Raw genomic sequence first — 22708 nt, 5'->3', positions numbered from 1 at the left:
AACAGTTCAGCATTCTTGCCCCACCGTTGTGTGTCCCACCTCTAAAGCATTTCCACACAAAGAAACACCGTCCAGGAAAGAGTCTGAGGAAATACACTGTGGTTTGCAAACTGAATTCCTTAATGACTTTCTCATTAGAAGAGCTGACTGCCAAATGCTGTTTGTGCTTGCCTAAAGAACGGTCTGCATGATTGAGAGTAGCTCTGTTTTACATGAAGCATTGTTTTCAGGCCATCACCACAGGCAGCTGCTTCTCACTAGGCAAGGGAAACAGAAAGGAATGCGAGGGAGCACACAGAGCAATCGAATGACATGGGAACCCATGGGATTTCCCATCCTAAATGCCCACCACAAGGGCTAACGTCCGCCTGGGTGCTGCGTGGTTGGTAAAGCTGAGGTGGGGTCTGGCTCTCGCGGCAAGAGGCAGCCCAGCTGGGAAGGCTGAATTCCAGAGCAGCTCTGCTGTAAAAATATTTCCTGTGAGAATGTGCAAGCCTGAGAAACCAGGAGCAGCAGCAGGGATGGGTTTCATTGGCCTAGCACATCCATTTCAAGAGCAAACCTCTAAATGGACGCCTTGTTTTTGGAGAGAGGTGATGAGACAGTGCACCTTAGCTGTGGCAAACAGGCAAAGAATATTCTTCTACCCTGTGCTTTTCCCCTGGCTGTCAGAATGTGTGGCCAACTGGATTCCTCCTGCATTTTCTTATTTCTGTGTCTTTTTGATTCCATAAGTTTTAATCTATATGGAGTAAAACTGATTGAAAAATGTCATTGTGAAAGTCCCGAATTTATTTGCTGCATACGGTCAATATCTAGCTTCTCATCCCTGAAAGTTCAGATTCAAACTCAGCTCCTTATCCTTAACTTTCTATTTTTAACAGAGACCACGATTCATTGTTTGCAGAGTAGGGCTTTGGAAAATATTCTGACATTTCATTTGCTAATAAGACTTAAAACTAATATCTGGACAAACGGCTTGCACAAAAAGAGGTCTCTGGGAAAAAAAGGGCTTAAAGCCAGACACGAGAAGTGAATAGTTCAATATTAATTAAGGGTCTTCTCTAATCTCCAGTATTTAGGTTTTCCAAAAAGAAAAAGGAGGGATAGATTTTGGACCTACAGCCAGTCATGAGTCTGTACATGCATTGTTTGTACCACTTCTGGCTGATGCTAGTGTAAGAGACGAGAAAGAACTTGTCTCTGGGTCTCTGTGCTCCCACCATTTGCTTTGACCATTGCTAGGCTGCATTTTCCATCCCTGAGATTCTGTGATTTCACTGTGCTCAAAAAGTGTTTGGATACAAGAGGGAAGAGCACTCAATGGTTAATAGGGTCATGCATAGAATATTTAATCTTCATTGAGTCAGTTCTGAACATTGATGAGAATTTTTTATATGTCTTTGCAATGGAGGAGGTTGCACCGAAGACCAAGTGGTTTCAAGCAAGAGTATCAAAAAACAAGTATCTATCAAGAGCATTTCTTGGACCTATTTGCAATGCTATAGTCCATACCTCCTGGTTCTGCAGCCAGTCTCTATCCCACAAGGCCACAGTGCCTGACCCTCTGCCAAGGCACTAAGCCTCTTTTCGTCCCTCTTACCACATCTATAATCTGTGGCAAACAGGATTGGTCTGTGCTATATATTACTTACCCATTTCCACTGTTGACCTAAGTATAGACATTTGAAGCAATGCTTACACCTGGTGTACCATGACTGGATTTCACCAGATAGGGTTTATGTTTCCAGGTTCTTGTGGCACATCACTTAAGCATTGAGCTCAATGTCTGATACAGGGAAAAAAAAGAGGTAAAACTTCTGCTTGCTTCCTTGGGGTTATGGTGTGCCACTGCTGAAGCACTTGGGATCTGCAGGTAGTAACACTTCGCTGCAATGGGAGAGGAATAATAAGGGCCAGTTCTGGACCCAGAAGTAATAAGTTCCCTCCCTGTGGCAGAAATATGTTTTACAGCCTGAGTTTGCTGTGTTTCCTTCTTGAATCCCTTCAATCCCACTCAGCCTTTGCAGCAGGGGAGGGACGAGCCCCTATATCGCAAGGATCTGGCAAGCATCTGGATCTGCACCAGAGAGAGAGGAGGCTGAGAGGTAACAAGAATGAGATCTTCAGCTGGAGCTTGGAGATGCCTAATTTCAAACACGCTATCTCATTCTCTAGGCACAAATATTTTTGCTCCACAATTTGTTTTCTCCCAGGTTCAATGACAAAACCCAGTGCTTTCAAAGAATGCCGGTTTCTGGAGCATACGGCTTGTCCCTCCCTGCTTTGATTCTTGCCTGAGCCAGAATAAGGGTCTACCCTTATTGCAAGTGCAATGAGAAACTGTTTTATTACACAGATACAAGACTCAAAGAAATGCCGGACCCAGTAGGAGACAACCCAAAAAAAAGCATCTCTTTAATAGTTTTTAAGAGAAAAACCCCATGGTTCATTTAAATGTTAATTCTGACTTTTCAGTGGTAATTTTTCTTTAAGAATTTCCAAGAACTGGAGCTTATTTTGCTTCATACATTTAGTTATAACATGACATGAAATCAGTGGACATTGACTTGCATATTTTATCCTATTCCTTGCTCCATAACACTAGAAATAACATTCTCCATTTGGAACTACAGGCTTTCCTTTTTTGCTGTGCTATTTGTATGAGATGTATCTGGAATGCATGAAAAGAGGCAGAAATTGTGAAAGTGGCTAGGAGTACATTTTATTTTATACTTAGTACTTCTGGAGTTAAAGGGGAGATGGAAATTGGCCATGTAATGGATCTTAGCTATAGAGAATTATCGTATTTCAATAGTAAAGTATTGCCTGTCTCGGCTGACACACACAGCTTGACCTCAGAGCAGTTGCACATTATGTTTTCTCTGTCAAGAGAATCTATTCATAATGATGTGTCACAGGTGCTCACACATAATATGTTTCCCGTCAAAAGTGATCATCCATATTTTATATAGCAGCTTTGATGACAAATATTTTGTTCTTCAGCTGCTTTTTCATCCAACTGTCAGACTTAATGAAGGAAAGTCACAGATAGTTTTTAAATAATGTCAGCTTCTTAGATCACATTACTGTGCCTGCCTTTGAAAGTAGTTTCATACAAGAGCCACAAGACAGAGGAGAAAGAGACAAGGACGTTTTCATTTACTTAACTTTAAAAACAAAAAATTTCCAGGCTCTTAATTTCAAAATCAATAAGCTCTGTACCTTTGGGATATTTCCAGAAAAAAATACATTATATTTATTAAGTACTCAGTATTTTGAGAGTCTGGTGAAAGCAAGTATGATAACTGAATTGGGATTGCAACTTCTCACTATGCTGAATGTTATTTATTCTCATAGTGGTGTCTTGTCCTCATTGTAAGCACACTTTCGTCTAGTTTGTGCTATAAAATGAATGCCTCAGTGTGCACAGAGAATTGAGTTCTTGTATTCTTACTGAAATTGTTTGTGCACAGCACAGCCGAAGTTTGTACATCTCATATGTGTCCAGCCCTACAGAGAGAAATAACCCTCATTCCTCATTTTAGTAATGAAAGAGGAAGAGTGAACTCAAATTCCCTTTGAGGTTCTTCAGATTGCAGGACGTGTCACTGAAACCTCAGAGCACAGAAAATTGCTTTTCCCATTCATGAGACATGTCTTTTCTGCCAAGTGTGTAAGTGAACAAAGTACAGAGGTGTTCCTGAAGTTCCCTGCCAGGCAACCCTCCCCTGGGCAGCAGGCAGTGGTGGCTTTCAATATGTAAGCCATGAATTCATATGGACTCCTGGTCTGCCTTCAAGGGCTGCACAGAAAGGAGTTTAAAAAAGCAAGTTTATTGTGTGTGCAAGCTATTTAGCAGTGTCTGCAGATCAAAATAAAATCAAAGCACTAAAATAGGCAGTCACACCATCATGGCATGTGCATATTTATAAAATTATCACTGGCCTGAGGAGAGGCAGAACAGGAAGCCAATAGTATTTACAAATAAAAGTTACAAATGTAAATGAGGACTATATTTCTCCTAGATATGAAATATAGCTAGATGTCTCAGGCTGAGAGACGAAAGCTTGCACTTAGAAAAATGCCTGTTTTTTTAATGCAAGACAAGGCCAAAAAAAGAGGGGACACAGGATCTGGAGCTACTTGATGCTTCATTATTTTTTTAGTTCCAATTTATTTAAGAAAGCAAGCAAGAAGGAATTAAAAGTAGGTAACAACTTCTAAAGTACAGGAGGATGCAAAGCTATTCTCTACCACTGAGAAGTAATACACTTCAGTATATCACACAGCAGATTAATGTCTGCTACTGAAAAGATAGCCTGCAACAGCTTCCTCCTTCCTGCTATCCCTAAGCCCCTAAAGAAGACAGGCAATGAGTATAATAAAATTCCCTTTCCTTGTCTGAAGAATTAGAACAATTCAATTGAAAGGCAAATGTAATCCTACCTATGCTACATGCTGAGACTGAAGCAGGGTAAATGCCACAGTTAAGTCTAAACATCAGGTTGTAATTGTTAGAGATTAAAAACATGCCAGAGAGAACATTCCAGGGAAAGAAGGAGGGTGAGAAGGATGGCTCTCCTGTGTCTTTTTTTTAAGACAAAGTATCATCAGATCTTACAAGGGCATATTTCTGCACAGCAGAACTCAAATCAAATGGCATTTAGTCAGTGAAAGAAATTATACACTAGATTGATTTTTAATCATCCAAGTAGGAAAAGCAAGGATAACAGAACATTAAATTATTTGCTGAGCCAAGTGCACACAAGGCAGAAAAGCCCCTGAAAATAGGGAAAAGAAAAATAAATGTTCTCTAGAATGCTGCTGTTCCATACAATCTATTTTAAAGATCATTTGCTGTTGGCTATTTCTGCAAGATGTGAAGATGTCAGCTGGGCTTCTCATTTTTATGCAGATGAAATAATTTCTGAAATGACAAGTCAGGTCATAAGAGACACAGGAAAAAATGAAGCAATCTTTAAGAGCTGACAGAGAGATGGATGGTCCATCCTTCCACGTGCAGAGGAACCATTATTTCATGGTCTTATTTAATGTATTGTTCTCTCACAGTTTGTTTTTTTAAATTCTTTTCTTCTCAGTGCATCCTAACGTGAGCCAGGGTTGCCAAGGAGGGTGTGCTACCTGCTCTGACTACAACGGATGCCTGTCATGTAAGCCCAGGCTCTTTTTTGTTCTGGAGAGGATTGGCATGAAACAGATTGGAGTATGTCTTTCCTCGTGTCCAAGTGGATACTATGGGACACGGTATCCCGACATTAATAAGTGTGCAAGTAAGTGCTGGGGAAAGGGGAAGCGCATGGATTTGTTTGTTCTCTCTTGAATTCTCTGTCTCCTTAGGAGTCAAGTCAACAGAGAAGGAGATGGACAGGCTGTGTCCTTATTTGTTCAGTTCTTTGTAGTAGTGCAGTAAATATTAACCTGAGCAAGAAGTAAAAGACCACAAAATGGCCTAAAGCCCAGGGATCCTGGCTCTGCATGAATGACCTGCCTAGAACCCAGGTGATGGCCTCCTCCTCTACATCCCCGTGTGAAGAGGAAGTGCCGGTGGGCACCAGGCACTGCCCTCCAGCAGCAAGAGAGCGCCAGCAGCTCTGAAGAGAGAGCGGGGACTGAGGAATGCTGAATCTTGGTGGCTGGAGCTGTTTAACCCTCTGCCCTTACCCGCCTGACCCCTGTGGCAAGGCGAGAGAATGGCAGGTGGCATTCTTTGGAGATGTGGTTTGCCCTGGTCCCTTTACAGCTTGTCTCACGCTCATTGTTTTCCTCTGAATGCCTGTAGAAGCTGGCCAGGCTTCAGCCTGATTTGGGGGAATTTACCAATTTGTGTTGTCTCCAGGCTGGGGGACAGAGAAGCCAACTCTATTCTTTACTGCTCAGGCAACATTTTGACCCCACTATGGATTTTTGAACCATAAATGAACTGGAAAAGATCACAATGTCCTCCCCACTCCTCTTTTTTTTTTGTTGAATTCACTGTTTTTAATCCCACAGGTGATATAAAAACATAAAAGCGACGGCCAAGAAACTCTCCCAGTTTTTACCTGGTAATAAAAGTTATTTAATGAACGGACCCCAGAGTAAAGTCTTACAGAGTAACTTGACACTGTAGAGTATTTGCTCACTTTTTAGCAGTGTGTGGCCTTGCATATCAGACATGAGCTGTGCCATACATAAGGTTTAATGCATTTGTCTTAAAAATTTCTGAGAATAGGAAATATATCAACAATGCCAATTTGGGTAGTCATACAGAGAATACATGAAATACTACAGAACATCTGATTGAACATCAGGGAACCATTTACAGAAAAAGAAAGATATGTTGATCCAAACCACTCCTAAGCAGATTCTAAATTCTGGCACATTTTTATGTCTCCTGGATGAATGGAGATAGGTAGTGTGGAGCCAGCCCAGCACTTGTGCCCCACAGGGTTAATTAGTACCTAAGCAGTGTCAGCGTAGGGCAGAAGCAGCACAGGGTTATTCTCATGTGCTGTGTTCTGTCTGCCATTTGCACAGGTCTCCAAGAAGATTAGCAGTGTGAGGCTGTTCAGCATCAGGCCATCCTTTCTAAATTCTCACCCATGCCAGGGTCACTTGTGGCTGGCCTCACCATGTGTACAGACCAGGAAGAAGACCTAATATAATTTGCTTCCTTTGAGGATTGTCTGACATTCCTAGAATTGTGTGATTCTGGTATATGTGCGAGAACCCATGGCAGTTCATGGCAAAGAGCAACAACACTGTTCTTTACTGTTTGCTTTTCAGAATGTAAAGCTGACTGTGATACCTGCTTCACCAGAAACTTCTGCACAAAGTGTAAAAGTGGGTTTTACTTATACAGTGGAAAGTGCCTTGAAAAGTGCCCTGATGGGCTGGAAGCCAACAATCACACAATGGAGTGCACTAGCATTGGTAAGTCTGGTCCCCATGTCCTACCTGATTTTCTCAGAGGAGATGTGGGATCTAAGGAAGGCATAATCAGTTACAGCACCAGAGAAGTGCAACTTAAAATGAAAATGTTCTTCATAACAGGATGTATTCCCCAGCACAAAAAACTGAAGATATTTCCCAAGTCTACCACTTCACGGGAGGCACAAACTTGGTTGTTTCCCACAAACATAGCCTTGATGCTAAGGGCAGTTCTGCCATAGGGAGTATGGCCTGTTTGGTCTGCTCTGAGGCAGAACGACATACATCTCTTACTTGCTCTGTTACAGTGCAGCACTACTAACATCAAAGTTTCAAAAACCCTGATCCCACATGTAGTTTAAGAAGGATTAAAACATTAATGGCTTTGATTTAGCTCCCTTGTACTACCTTAGCCTTTAAAGCATGCATACAATAACATTTTGAAGCTTACCTTTTCAAAGGTGAAGTCTAGAAACTAATACATTAAGGAAATACCCCCCAAAAAAACCCCAATCTCCAAAATGGTGTATGTGCATAAACACCTGACTTCAGAAAATGAGGATTAAAATAAAACACCAAATAGGGTGTCACTGACACTGAAGGAGTGAGATTGATGTCATTGTGACTCATTGGCTGTGGAGAAGAGACCTGTTTTTGTATCTTCAGCCTCTGACTCAAATGCTCCAATTATTCACACAAGGACAATTTTGGAGGTCACCACACCTAACTGTCTGCTCCAGCCCTCTGCCACCCCTCCAAATGAAGGAAGAACAAGTGATATGTTTGCTTGTGAACTGCTGCAGTTAGCATCCCCCGCCACGGGCACGCCGAAGCTGTGGCAGGGTTCAGCTTAGTTTAGTACGTGTGCTGTGCATTGTGGTGGCTGAGGGCTGTGAGCTGCAGTGCCAGCAGTGACCTCTTCAGCCACCAGCAACCAGGGAGCACTTAGGCACAGTCTGGCCATGATGGAAATCTCCTCCCCCAGAGTATCATGCACATAGCTCTCTCTGGCATCGAGTGTTTTGAAGGGGAAGTAATGCAGGAATAAAAATAATCTGCAGTAGTTTGGTGCTTTCCTTCTCAAATATATATTAGTTCAGGTGGTAGTGTAGGCTTTTACGGTTTTATTTTCAAGCAAAGACTTTCATCTTTGAAAGAAATTCAAGGGATAATTTTTGTTTCTTGATGGCTGTTTCCAAGTGGTGTAGACTCAGCTGCTTTAACAATGAGTCAGTCTCAACTAGGAAAAGCCATTTAAAGCTATGGAATAAAAACAGGACCTTTTTGTGCACGTGAAAGGCAGTTATTTTTACAGAAGAGCTCCAGTGTAACATGAAAAAAATTACCCACATGACGATCCACTGGAGGAAGGCTCAGAGATTGCCTGAAGTCTGTTATATTTCTAGGTCTCAGAAAATTCAGAAGTAAATTCTGGATCTGGGAAAACGTTGACTTACTAATTCCTCCTTATAGAGGGGCTGAAGTCTTTCCTTCTTCAGTGGTGATTTATAATCTTAAGCATGCAGTTGGACTGAGAGTAAATATATATATTTACTATCTTTTGTAAAGACGAAGATAGTGAGATGGCACAAGAGAAGGATAGCTATTAAAAGCTTCCAAGGTTACTCCCATTTTTTGTTTACACTGTTTGGATGAGAGTGAAATGACACACCTTCTGATTTCCAAACAGTACAGGATGCACATACACATCACTGGTTTAGAAATGGTAACCTGCACTGTTCTGAAAAGCTTGAAACCTCACACTGACCCAAATTCTCCTCCGCTTTGCCTGTTTCCAGCTTGTGTGTGCTACAGATGATGTCTCTTTAGATGACCAAAGACACTTGACTTCTAATGTAACATCTTTTGATATCAGTTGGTCCTTTATAACGATTGATTTCGAAATTCAATACCTTTGAGACTTCACTCACCTTTCACACAGGCATCACCAAAGTTTATTCCACCGAAGCTAAAAGGATTTACATCTCCATCAAAACAAAGCAAACTCAGAACAAATGCTGATTTCATTGAGACCAGTTGTGTTGTTGCCTTGTTTCAGGAATGCAATTACAAAACAGCAAATAGAAAATAGTAACTGACATAATTATTTGACATTATTTTGTGTTGTATATCCTTAACAGTCCAATTTCTGTCAATTCATTGCTGCAATTCACTGCTGATTAATTCCATTAGTTTTGGCCACCTTTTGGCTGATGCAGAATGAAAATAATGTACCATATGTATTGGGTATACAAAAATATATCGGTCAGGCTCAGTTTGTTCTGTGTTTATTGCAGTGCACTGTGAAACTAGTGAGTGGAGTCCATGGAGCCCTTGCATGAAGAAAGGAAAAACATGTGGTTTCAAAAGAGGAAATGAAGTAAGGGTCAGAGAGATCGTACAGCATCCGTCAGCAAGGGGCAATTCTTGCCCAGCTACAAGCGAGAGCAGAAAATGTATTGTACAAAGAAAGAGATGTCAGAAGGAAGGAAAAGGTACCAAATTATCATCATCATAATATGAGTTTGCATTGTGTTTGTTTAATAATTCACACCTGAATCCTTAGGCCTCAATTTCAGGCTTCGCCAAAGCTGCCATTGATGTGGTGTTTTTTGGGCTGGAGAGAACTGTGCCTTTGCCTGCAGTAAATAAAATCCTGACACTGCTCAAAAAATGTGCTTTGTGTGATCTAGAGAGGACAGGGTGGGCTGGATGGGAAGGCACTTTGTCTCTCAATTTTGTCTGCTGAAAGAGTTGCCAAGATGAAAAGTTGCATGTAGTGCTCAGAACAAAAAGATCCATCATAAAACATGTCGTGGTGGGTGTTGTTTGTTGGGTATCAGGCAGCCAAGTTTCATGCTTCAACAGTAGGATTCCTCCAAACCAACTCCTATTTCATGGTTCCCTACAAGTAAGACTTTAACTCTTGCAAATGCAGTCCTGTGGCTTCTCTCCCAGCCTGAACTCTTTCCACTAACTCTGGATGAATAACACAGCCTGATCCTGCCATCTGCATCTGGGTTGTGGAGTCCCAGCATGGGAGAAAGATCCCAGTGTTGCTTGGCAGACAAGGGAAACTCCCCTTGGTTTCACCCAAGAAGCAAGACTGCCAGCAGAACTGTCCCTCCATGCAAGGCAGCTTGTGGGGCTCACTCCCCAGCATGGCAGCGAGTGAATGGCATGTTAAGACTGGGAGATGCTTAAGAAGTCTACGAAATAATTTAGACAAATTCCTCCCAATAGATACTGTTGTTTGATTTTACTCCCCTCCTTGCAAAGGGGAAGTTACTTGATCTGTCCTCAGTGTAGTTACTCTGGTTGACACAGGAGGAACTATGGAATATTTCCTTTTCTCCATTCCTCCCATTTTCTCTGTCCCTCCCATTTCCCCATCTCACATATTTCTCTCTTTCCTCCCCCCCCTTCTGAGGGTGAGTGGAAGGACTGGAGCAGCTGCCCCTCCATGTGAACATCTGTGAGGCAGCAGTAGCTGCTGGTACCAAGTAATAACCAACCAACTGTTAAATGATGGCCAGGGTTGCTGCACATTACTTATGGAATACTCAGGGGGTTTGGATCTTGTAACCCTTTTGAAGGTTGGCTCATTCCGTGGGGAGGTACCTCATGAGAAGGGCAATAATATTATTAGAGAGAGTCCAAAGGAGGGCCACAAAGATGGTGAAGGGCCTTGAGGGGAATCCTTATGAGGAGCAGCTGAGGACACTTGGTCTGTTCAGCCTGAAGAAGAGGAGACTGAGGGGAGACCTCATTGCAGTTACAACTTCCTCGTGAGGGGAAGAGGAGGGGCAGGCACTGATCTCTTTTCTCTGGTGACCAGTGACATGACCCAAGGGAATGGCCTGAAGCTGTGTCTGGGGAGGTTTAGGTTGGATATCAGGAAAACAGTTTTCACCCAGAGCTGGGAAAGCTTGTGGTTGGGAACTGAACAGGCTCCCCAGGGAAGTGGTTATAATACCAGCCTGACAGAGTTCAAGAAGTGCTTGGACAATGCTCTCAGGCACATGATGTGACTCTTGGGGTATCCTGCTCAAGGCCAGGTGTTGGACTTGATGATCCTTCAGTGTCCCTTCCAAACTCAGCATATTCTCTGATTCTGTGATTCTGTCGTTAAAAGGAGGATCTTATGGACCAGATAGCTACAGCTGACACCCCCCTCACCCAAGAACTGGGAACCTATAGGGCGTAGATGTCACTTCCTCCTCCTTGTGTCAGGCAGTGTCCTGAAGAGGTAGAGAGGTGTACCTGTGTCAAGGCAGCAGCCAAGACAACCTATTTACGGATTCCCTTTAGAAATCCTACAGATTTCTATATTCAAAATGTCCTTGTTTTATTCTGTTCCTACCCAGTGGCACAACTTGAAACAGCCTCTCATCAGCCCACTGTAACTGGGGAAAAAGTCAATTTTTTTTCCCTACCAAAGCCTAATCTTGACAGAGATTAAAATATAGGACTAAACTGTAATTTTAGACTATGAAACTGGGTCTTTTTGAGGCGATGATATTGTGTATTTGCTTATAGCAATTTGGCAAACACTTCAGATTGGACAAGACATTTCTCTTTGAGAAATGCCTGCTGTTCCTGTGTAATAAGAACTTTAGAAGAAACTACTCACGTATTTTGCTATCCATTCTTTTTTTATGGGATTTGAGCCAAACCATACTTGAACAATACTGTGCACCACAAGAATTCGTTCACAATCACGAATCTTTTTCTTTCCTTCCTTTTTGCAATATGCATAAAGGTGGGTTTTTTTCTTTCTTTTGAGCAAGTCACAGTCTATATTCTATCCTGTTTTATGCTCAGTAGACAATTCCTTCAAAAGAGGAATCTATGTTCCACCTCTATCTGTGCCCTTGAGATTTGTGTGCCTATGTCTGAGAACCACTTCTTTTTCGTTCTGACATTCATCTTCTCAGTATTCACAAAAATCTTTCCCATTCACATTCATCTCTTCAGGGAGATGAACTTATTTTATTTCTTTTTAAAGAAAGATAATTCTTAATAACACTGAGTAATATCACATATAAAACATCAGGTTAAAAGAGCTTCAGGGGATGAATTATGGTGACAAGCTAGGAAGGTGAGAATTAAGCTGTAAGTTTTCCTTCTGTTCCTACTGGAATGGAGAAACAAAGCTTTCCAACTTAATCTCCAGGCAACATATCTTCCCTACTGCTACTGTCCCATATTACACAAAGAGAAACTTTGATTCCCCTTTGAACAATAGAATAACTGCCCAAGAAACCAAGCCAGGCTCTGTTCTCAAGGCTAGCTGTGCCCTGTCAGTGAGTGCAGAAGGAGGTGACAACAGAAACACTTGAAAGGAAAGGGAAAGTCAATAAGTTTGTATTTAGTGTTGAGAAATATTGAAAAGGCTCTTTTGTATTGTACAACTCCCCGTGGCATTGCTTTAGAGTTGAGCTTCCATGGCACTGGCTTTTGAAGTGTAGCAGCAGACCCAGCAGTGACCAGCAGTGCTGCTAATCTTTTCTCCATGGCCATCAAGAGAGGGTCAGCTCGGTCACTGTCAGCCATTTCAGTGTTGGATAGATGTCTGTGGCTGAGGGATTTAGGGCAAAGACCACATGATGACGGGGTGTGCTCGTCACAGAGGCCTCAATGACTTTGCTCGAGACGTTGAGGTCAGCGACAGGATGTTACTCAGTGAAGGCACTGCTATCTCACAGCAGCAAGGACATGTCTCTGGAACAACTACACAAAACAAGATAAAGCAGATGAAGAGGGCTTTTTTCCTTTGTTTGTTTCCATCTGCTGGTGTGTCACTGAAGCTGATGAGATGTCTTGCAACCATTTTTTTTCCCCTCACTGGCTATACAATGATGTTTTACTGTGAGAAGATCCTAATATTTTAGGAATGGATGCAAACAAATAGGAATGATGAGGATACAAATAGTCCAATTAGCCTAAAAGGTTCTTTTTACTTATTTTAGCACTAAATTAGTGATCCCAGTGTGATCTAACAGGGTAATTCCCATGTGTTCCACATACAGGCTCCTTTTGTAGTTCAGTCCCATCCAAACCTCACTGTAATTTATTTCATCATTCTCCTCTTTTAATCCCATGATGGTGTGTTCTCTTTAGTCTGCATGATTATATGATATTAAGTTCCAGTTTTTTCTTCTTCCTTTCTTTCCCTCACACTTTTTGTTTTGCTCCCCCAGTGCACTGTAACTTTTACCTTCCCACACTTAACACCTTCTTGACTCCTACCCTTCACCGACAGATAAAAATTGAGTCTCATGTTTCCTGTAGCCATGTCCATTAATGGCAAATGGCAAATAGATGTACTGGAAAAGCATAACTTTCAGAGACCTTCAAACACTGCAAATTATCCATCAATATTATTTCTTTGCCTCCATAAATGTTCTCTGGCCTAACACAAGTCCCTTTGGACTGCTGTCTGCAAATGTGTGAGATTGACTTTTACTGGACGAAAGACAAATATTCTGAAATTCCAATATTCTGCATACAAAAGTATTTGTGGGGAAAGAATTGCATGTTTTCATGAGTAATTCTGCCAAGAAGAGAATATTCACCATATGAGTTTCGGTTGAATCCCAACTAAACCCCCCCAGAAATCAGACAATTTCAAGTACTTTCAGAGGACATATTTTGATCAGTTTGAAGAGAATTAAAGCACTCACCAAAACTAGTATTAGTTATGAACAAGGAAAACACCTTAGAAATCTGGGTATTATGCAAGCCAATGGATTACATTGGTTACACAGTTGTACTGTTGTAAGCAAATAAACACATTCCAATTGTTTCTCATTCTTACGTTGAATTTTTGCATGCCGGTGGTTTTTAGATGTTGAGAAGACAGAAGCAATGTTAACTGTTTCCCATTCTGTGCAAATACAGACCAAAGAAAGCTCCTGTTCCTGACAGGCAAAAATTCAAGCATTAGGCATGAAGACATGGGGGGATGAATGTGGAATAGCATGTTTCTTCTTCCCTGTGGAGTGTAGGAATTGTCACCTTATACAGTCAGAAAGCAGGATGCTGTTATGAGAGGACGAGGGGTATAATTTTAGTCAAAATTCAAAAGACTACAGCCCCCTGGAGGCAAAGTATCTTGTCAGTTAATGGTTTGAGCTGTAAGGAGAATAGAGACATTATGCTATGATTTTTTTTTTTACATTTACAGCAGAAATAAGAGAGATAGCAATGCCTTTGAGGTGAGGAGCTGAATCCTAGATGAAGACTGGTGAACTGAAGGGAACCAGGGGAACAGGATTTGTTGCTAAGCAGTTTTAATGAGGAAGTGAATAAATTTTGGGTAAATAAATTAAAATAATAGGCTCTATACTGTGCAGCATACATGTGAATATAAAACTGCAGGTTTCATTGAATAGCTTAGAGAACCGAGACTGTTGTTTTTTGTACTAGTTCCTCCATCTCTTATTGCTGTATGTCCATATAATGCTTCCAAGCATATTAATCAGATCATGTCTGAAAAAGTCTTCCGCTGGCTATGGTGTGAGGAGGGACTCTGTGGGCAGAACAAGTGTATTTCAGGGGATCCACAGGTCAGCCACAGTAAAACAAAAACTGGCTCTAAAAAATACTCATGTCCAATACTAATTTTACCTAGTCTTGGCAAAATCAGGGTTAGAGCAGCATTTCATTGTGTTGATAAACCTCTAGTAATGGCTGTACATCTGCTTATTCAAATGAATAGTCTGTCCCTATACACTCCACACTCCAAAGATAAAAGTCTCTTTCCAAGGCAATGGAGGCCCACACCACTTCAGTAACTCCTCAGTGTACTATTTTGAAGCAATTTTTTTCTGATTAAAAAAAAAAATGGACAACAATTCTAGATATTTCTGGTATTGACTACTTATACTTAATCACATTTAAGTCCTAATGTGGGAAAGTAAGATATTCCTATCACAGCCCATTCCAAAAGTCACATCCTCTTGCTCATATATAGCTCAGTGGCACTTAAAACAAGAGGGCTGGAGCATGTGAGCTGGGGAGACATCCCAGTACACGGTTCGCTCATGTAACTGTGAGAGATGGAGTGTCCTGTGTGAAGGTCACTAGTGTGGTTATGGTTAATGACATTACTCCATGGCAGGTCACAGGACTTCTGAAACCTCAAAATGAACATGCAGCTAATTACTGCATCCCCGTGTTTACATATTGCATACGCCAGTGGGTCCTAACTCTGGCCTTTGCAAGCCTGAGTTACTATAATTGAGGAATCTGTCTTGTGAAGAGTTTGGTTGTTTATTTTCCGTTTGTTGCTGCCAAGAGGGCTTCTCATTTCCTTTCCTTGCAAGGGTTTTGACTCTTTAACTTTAACACATTTCCAGCCTCCAATAGTAGGGCTGCTGAGGCTGGGAATCCACTAGTTGCGACACGAAGGGAAATGGCATCCTGGGGATACCCCAGGCGAGGCAGGGCACAGTTAGCACCTGGCTGCCACTGCCACTGGCCGGCAGACATGGGCGCATGAGAAGAGAGCTGGGTGAATAGGCTTCAGAGGGAAAAATAAAGAGTCAAAATGATCTGTGAATCCAAAACAGCTAATAGTAGAGGATGTACTGACTCTAGAAATCAAGCACTGAAAGGTTGGAAAAGCTATTTTTAACCTTGTAGCATTTTCAAGATTTAATCATAGGCAGTTTTGGAAGTTTTACTAAGGTACTACCTGCAAACAGAGACATTAAAATCTGAACTAATTGCTAACAGTGTTCCATTTCACTACAAGTATGTTTATTTAGTTTGTGCTACTGTGAACACTAAATTCTCATCAAGCCTCCCAGTTCTGACAGAAGCATGTGAACACACAAGCAGGTAGAACATCCATGCTGTGTGCCTCTGCACATATGGTACTACACATGCATGCACACCCTCTGTACATGTGCACCATGTCGAGGTTGTGCTGTCTGAATAACATGCATCTTGATGAATACTCAGGCGAAAATGGTTGTGTCCTCAGATACCAAAATTAGTTTAAGGCCTGCAGGGTGCTGTGCTGACATTGTCTCTATGCTCCTTGGAAGATGTTCTCCTTTTCCTGCTGCTAGCTCTTCTCTTGCCACCTTCTGCCTCCTCCCTGTCCTGGGGAGCATGGGAGCAGTGGGGAGGTGACTCAGATGCCCTGAGGTCCACTGGACCATGCTATAAAAAAATGTGCTGGGCACACTGATGATAAAAAACATCAATTTCATATTAACAGGGATAGTGTCAAAGCTGAAACAGAAGTATGTGGTCAATTGTTCTTGTAAGGGAAGTGAATCAGAAAAAAGCTGATTGCATTCTTTTATTAAAATGTGAACAATGTGAGAGCTGTCCTCCTCAGATCACTAAACCAAATAAGGGATAGAAATCAGCTCTTTTTCTCTTCTGATCTTCCCTTTTTGTGCCTCCTTGTGCTCCAGAATTGGCTGGCTGACTATGTTTTAGATGCCTGAGCTTCGTAGGAAAAGCTGAAGGGAATACAAGCCTCTCAAGAACCCTTCTTCCTCCCCCTTCCAAGATATCCATCAGGTATTAATTCAGCACTAAATTCCCAGCACAGGCCTAAACTCTTCCCTCTTGAATAAAAATGTTTGGGATTGAAAGCTCCAGCTTTAGAAGGTGAAATCTGCATCTGTGTCTATTCTGTGAAAGAAAAGAAGACAGAGGTCTGCTCCTTGCCCACAAAAGCCAGGTCCACCTTCTGGCTTGCCACCAAACCAGCTGGGCTATTCCCTCCATAGCAGATTTGACTGGGGAAGAGGGTAGGTCAAACAGAGTCCTTAAACTACCTCCCAGTTATGCTGTGCAGACAGGCAGGGGTCTGCCTAGTCCCTGATCTAGTTCCTCCCTGGCACAGCTGGAAACAGCTCTGGCACAACTTATTTATGGCACCTTCACCTTCAGCGATTTCCCATTGTTTCAGGGAGAGGCACACAGGAAACTGTGGCTGCTCTCCCCTCTCAGTACCGCAGGACAGAGACCATGTGCAGAAGAGCAGCGTCAAGTTCTCTCTTACGCCTCATCCCTTCCTTCCTCTGCCAGAACATCCTTGCATACCCATCTTTCTTCCCACACTGGTCTTCTATCACAACTCACAGTTAATGCTTCTAAAGTCCTTCCCTGAACTCCTAGTGATGTAAGGAGCTCTTTCTGAGGAAGGGACATGTTTGTCACTGCTGGAGGAAGAAATGAGGCTCTTCCAGGATGTGTGCCACAGTGGGATACCTTGACAACTTCTTTCTGTTGAGGCTTCAGCAGACCCCACAGCAAACTGTTTTCTCACCTTTGGACAATAATGCTACAAAGTAAATGTGAAGGGAGGTGGCTGCTGGGAGCAGGGCCCACCTGGCTCTCACCACCTGGAAATCTAAACTCCTCACTATTTTGACCTGAGTGTCCTGGAAAGAGGAACAAATGCAAGAGAGAAGTTCGATAGTGCATCTATCAAATTTAGTCCAAGAATGCGAAACATCTGGGGTATGTGAGCTACAGAGTAAATCAGGCTGTGGATGTTTCAAGTCTAATGGCGACACGTCCAGCAGTGTTTAATCAGCTAAATCCTGGGCTGTGGAACACTTCCATGTATAGCAATGCTGTTATAACACTGCAGCCATGGGCAGCATGGCACTCATTCATTATTGTGTTACAGCTGCCCTTATTTTAAAGGGCCTGATCCAAGACCCACTGAAATCCCATTGACTTCAGAGTACTGCGGATCTTACCATAAAGCAGGGATTTTCAGCATTCCTTTGTAACAAAGTGAAAACAAAGGAGCACTTTTTTGGCTGCTATTTCTCCTCATCTCTCTGGATATTGGCCTGTTCTTCCCCACCCAGGCAGCTCTATTTGTTTTTCCCCACCCAGGTCTCTGCATCTCCAGTCTCATTGTCTCTTCTCAGCTCACTCTCCCTGCCAGTTCTGACACCTGATGTAGCCTTTGGTCTGCTACGGCTGCCACCTCCCAGCTCTCTTTCACCTTCATCACTTTGAAAAGGGTAGGAAGTTAAGTTACGAAGTTAACCACTTGCTGCCATAACCTTATGTTATAAAGGTCCAGGGAAGCTTCAGAACATTCCCAATGAGATGATAACATCCAAGGTTATTCTCAGAGATTGTAAAGATCAGGAGAGAGGTTGTGGGAATCTCTATGGAAGATTTTTAAGGAGGTTAGACAAGCAATCATCAAAGACAGCCTAAGTATCGTAGTTCAGCTTCATAGACTAGTAAGGGACTAGATAATGCTTTGATAAGCATTTATGAAATGGCTACAAAATTTCCACAAAACTTTTTCTTGCCTGTTGCCTTCTGCAAAACTCCCACAGAGACAGCATACTGCCCATTTACAGAGCACGAATCCAGGTATCTCTGTCCACTGACATCAGTATAAGGCCTCCTGCTGTCATTTACCAAGCTCAGACTTTTATTTGGGCCTGCGCCAAAGAACTGAAATCAACTTTTCTTTCATTTTGTCCAGTTTAGTAATTTGCATTGCAGAGATATCTGTTCATGTTTCTCTTAGCATTCACCAGCTTTGAATAATTGGTGCAGGAAGAGTACAGGGCTGGATTTTCTTGCTAATTTACCAGAGATACAAGGGAGCAACTCTGCTAATGAAAATGTGTCTATTTTAAGAGCAGATGAAGATGTTATCCATGAGGGTCATATTACTACATGATTAGGCCTGAAAAAAAATTAAATAAGCACAGATGCAAACAAATATTATTTTCCAGTAATTTTTGTTGAAGTAATCTTGCAGTGACAAAAAGTTAATTGGAAGAAAAACCCCAACATTCATCATTTAAAAATGTGGTGGCCATGCAAGATTTTTCTAAATTTTCTATTTTTAGTTCCTTGAAATTCAAAATGGTAGCAAAAGAATTAACTTGCATTCCATGAGTCAAACATACACAGCTGACATTAAGGTCAGAATTTGACAACTATCTGTTGGGTTTTTCTATTGTTATTTTGTTTTACAAGCAAAATGACCCAGTAATGAAATTTCTCAATTCTAGTCTACTCCTCCCCAATATCTACAGCAAACAGTAGCCCCAGTGTAAAGATTTACAGCTACAGTTATGTCTCTGCTTTGTTCTTGAGCATGTATTTACTTCTGCCCATTTGCTTTCTGAAATTCTCTCTCATTTGTCATCTGAAGAACTCCGTTTAAAAGGAAAACAGGCTTCAGACATGAAACACAGCTACATTCCTGAAACATGAGATGAACAACCTTTAATTCACGTAACCTTTAATTTACAGTAATGTTTAATGGATGGGCTGGTTTCATTATGGACAATGCCTCTCCCTGTCATTAGCCTGCAGAAAGGTCTAAAACTCTTAAGCATTTAAAGGAGCTCTGTTTCGGGCTCTGCCTTCTCTCGTCCCCTCCCTCCCCCACTCCCCATCACCCCTTCTGACTGCCCTTGTTCTAAGTGCATAATCTAAATGCTGTACTCTGCAAATTGCACTTATTGCTGGCTTCGAGCTTCGAAGAACCCTTCTGAACACTTTTTATACAAACCCTAACAAGGTCAAAGTTGGAAAAATCTCAGCTGGTGGACTTGGATCCCATGAGCTAGTGACCATTTATAATTAATATTAATGAATGGCAGATGACAGATGTTTATTGCCTAAGTAGAAATGTGCATTGCTAAACCAGAAGGATTTAGTTTTAATCCAGAGGAACTGACTTTATTTCTTGTACGGATGTGGGTGGTGGTGGGGAATGCCAGTGGGTGATCCAGCCCCAACCACCTTTAAGCATGAGCATGGAAACAATAATTCTGTAAAGAAGGATCCTGAGACCTCTATTTGAAGTACAATATTTGCTCCTTCAAAACATTAACTGAAGTAAGGAGCACTCTCTGCACACTTCAGCAGCTCTGATTTGCAGCAGTAGTGGGTTTTATCCATAGATTCTAAAGCACCAAAATTAAGGAGCTCTTATCTCTGTTTTACACTTGTGGAACCTGAGGAAGTCATGGTATTATAAAGAAAAAAGTCCTTGTTATGGAGACAAAGGATTGCATTCCCAGACACAGTATATTTTTTCTTGCTGTTTTTTTTTTCCACAGTGGTCTTAAATTAAAACTAAAGCTATGATGCATAAATCCCTCAAGTTTAAATGCGACACAGTGGAGGATGTAACATGGACATGGAAGAGTCTCTGTGAATACCTCTGAATACTTAAGGCTGATGGAACCTCTGGTTTCTATCTGAAAGCAACTCAGTCTTTCACAGCACATAAATTAACTTCCTGGACATAGAGACATCTTGGGTAATGTTTTCAAAAGTGCAAGAACAATTTTCAGTAACTTCTTAGAGTTTCTGGTCGAGGTTGGAGTAAGAGTCTTATTTGTTCTGAGTTCCTTTGACAAAGCATCCTGCTCCTTATGGAATCTTGTTACAGATGTGTGCACCATTTGCTGTTTTCTTGCCCCTGGAATTTCTACAGTTCTGTACTACACTGTCTGTAAACTGAGTATGCCATTCCAGACCCTTGAAAAATATTATTTGGTTTAGTGGCTACAGGATTGGTCTCAGATCTTATAAAAGAGTGCCAAAGGAGCTGCTAACAAAAGCAGGTGGTTCTCAAATCTGTAGAAACAGTGAGCAGTTTCTTCTTTTGGCCAAAGCAAAAGTTCTTGGAGTAGGCAGGAAAGTGATTAGTTACTCAGTTTGGAAGAGAAACATGAACATATGTGGTGACTAGTGGACAGTGGGATTCTTCACCTGTAGGCAGGAGGCAGCCGGACAGAGAGGCTGCTGATCCCCACAGTCCCAATTTTTCCCATAGAGGCTGGAGAGGATGCTGACTTGTTGCAGTACATTCTTGTACTGAAAATATCATTTGCTGAACTTTTGCTACAGGTTCCTTAGAACCTTTCTTGCATTCCAACAGTTCAGCTCCTGTAACCAGCCCTGCTGTATGGGCTGCACATGCACCACAGGAACACCTAGGGCTGTTACCAACTTACCAGCACTGCTGTAACACTCTTAAGGCACCAGCCAAGTAGAAAAATAAAACATGCAAGTTGTGCTGAATGGTCATTGTGCACCACTGGCAGGATCTGTGTGAGACAGGACACAGGGCAGATATCTCCTGGTGGAGGTGAACAAGGGTTACAGACCTTCCTCAGCACTTGTGGTGCTCTGTCATGAGAGGCTGTGTCCTCATCTCAGTGGGGGCTGAGTCTCCTCCAGCCTTTGGGCCACGTGGCCTCGCCCGCATCCGATCTCAACAGCATGGCAGTCAGTCTGTGAAGTATCCTCAGTGAAGTGGGCTCCAGTGATGCACTGTCACATGGCATAATCATTCTTCGCATTCCACTTCCAGCTACTCATAAAGCTGGCTGCTTGCTTCAGTGTGCAAAGCTGTGTTACTACAAAAAGCTCTAAATGCACAGTTCATCCTCAGAGGGATTTAAAAAGAATAAACTTATCACATTCTTGGGGAAAAAAAAAAAAGAAAAAGAAAAAGAAGGCAAGACAGCCTGGATAAAATTCACATGGACAATTCCTATCTGTGATTCATGTTAAATTGAAGACTTACGGGAAATGCTAAAATATTTGCATTCAAGTTCTTTTCATGCATATCGACTATGAATCCTACTTGGAAATATTTTTTTTAATATCTTTTAGGCCGTAATTTTCCAAATAAATGGAAAATATCAGATTACCAAAGTCATTGTATTTCCCAGAAACTTGCTGATTTCAATGAAGTCCCAGTGGAAAGTAGGCAGGTTTTTGAAATAACCTTGCCTTTGTGTTAGGTTTCTGCCTAGTATCCTTCCAGTTTGTCCACTGGGTTTGCCTCTGGCAACCCACCTGGCAGGCTGACAAAGACTCAACAGCCTGAAAATCTGAGATCCCTCTGGCAACTTGGTCCAAATATTCCCAAGCTTCCTTGGGCTAAATTCTGAATCCTTTCGGCATATAAATTCCTGGGCCTTTTTCAGAGGCAGCCCAAGAGTCTTGGTGATCCCAGTGTCCTTTTCCATAAGCTTCTCTCCACCCAGTAAACTGCCAGGTATTCTCTCAGTAGGTGAGAAAAATCCTTCAGAAACATATGGAGATGGCCAAAGTGAAATCTCATGTCACTCTTTTTGAGAGGGAACCTTTGGAGTCTCTGATCCATAAGAAATTTAGAAGCCTGACCTGTCATTTTAATCAACATGAAAATATTTGGAACTATTGGCACTACTTAGAGAGGGGAGAGGATCAATTCTTTGGCCAGCTGAAATAGTACACACACACTGGAGACACAAAACAGAAAGAGACAGTCAGTTTTCAACACCTTGATTTGAAAAGTATCCTTGAAAGCAAATTCTCCCTTCATTTACACCAAACAGCAATTTTGGTGACCTCCATGTGTTTGAGCAAGTACAACACAGAGGTCAGAATCGGGCCTCCGGTGAATTTAAGTAATAACAGCCTGCCTCTGTGCGGATGGTTTTGCTGAGAGGATCCATCAGGAGCTGCTGTCCCACTGCATGTTACCTGCTGCTGACAGGCTGATCCAGCTATCTGGCTGGGCTGGGGTGCACAGGGACTCCAGTCTACCTGTCAGCACAGGTGTCACCCCAGGCAGAAATGCAAACAAACGATGCTCAGAGTGGAAGGGACAAGTGAACCGTGCCGAGAGGGGCCAGAGGTGCATCCTGTTGACTCATCTTCCTTTACCTCCCTGGCATATCAGAAAACTTAAGGAAGTGTAAGGAGGTGGCTCCAGGGGGAGCATATAGCTGCACCTGTACGAGCAAAT

General features: G+C 42.1%; 1 protein-coding gene across 1 annotated transcript in view; it reads left to right on the top strand.

Annotated features, from left to right (window-relative positions):
• The window catches only part of RSPO3 (R-spondin 3), a 61943-nt gene that overhangs the window by 29206 nt on the left and 10029 nt on the right, over window positions 1–22708 (top strand). Inside the window, exons 3-5 of the mRNA XM_039569923.1 lie at window positions 5103–5294; window positions 6790–6936; window positions 9231–9428. Coding sequence (XP_039425857.1) covers window positions 5103–5294; window positions 6790–6936; window positions 9231–9428 — 537 coding nt within the window. The remainder of the gene's footprint in view (window positions 1–5102; window positions 5295–6789; window positions 6937–9230; window positions 9429–22708) is intronic.

This window comes from Corvus cornix, chromosome 3 (assembly GCF_000738735.6).
Source record: "Corvus cornix cornix isolate S_Up_H32 chromosome 3, ASM73873v5, whole genome shotgun sequence".
NCBI classification, from domain to species: Eukaryota; Metazoa; Chordata; class Aves; order Passeriformes; family Corvidae; genus Corvus; species Corvus cornix.
This window is presented reverse-complemented; position numbering and strand designations above follow the sequence as displayed.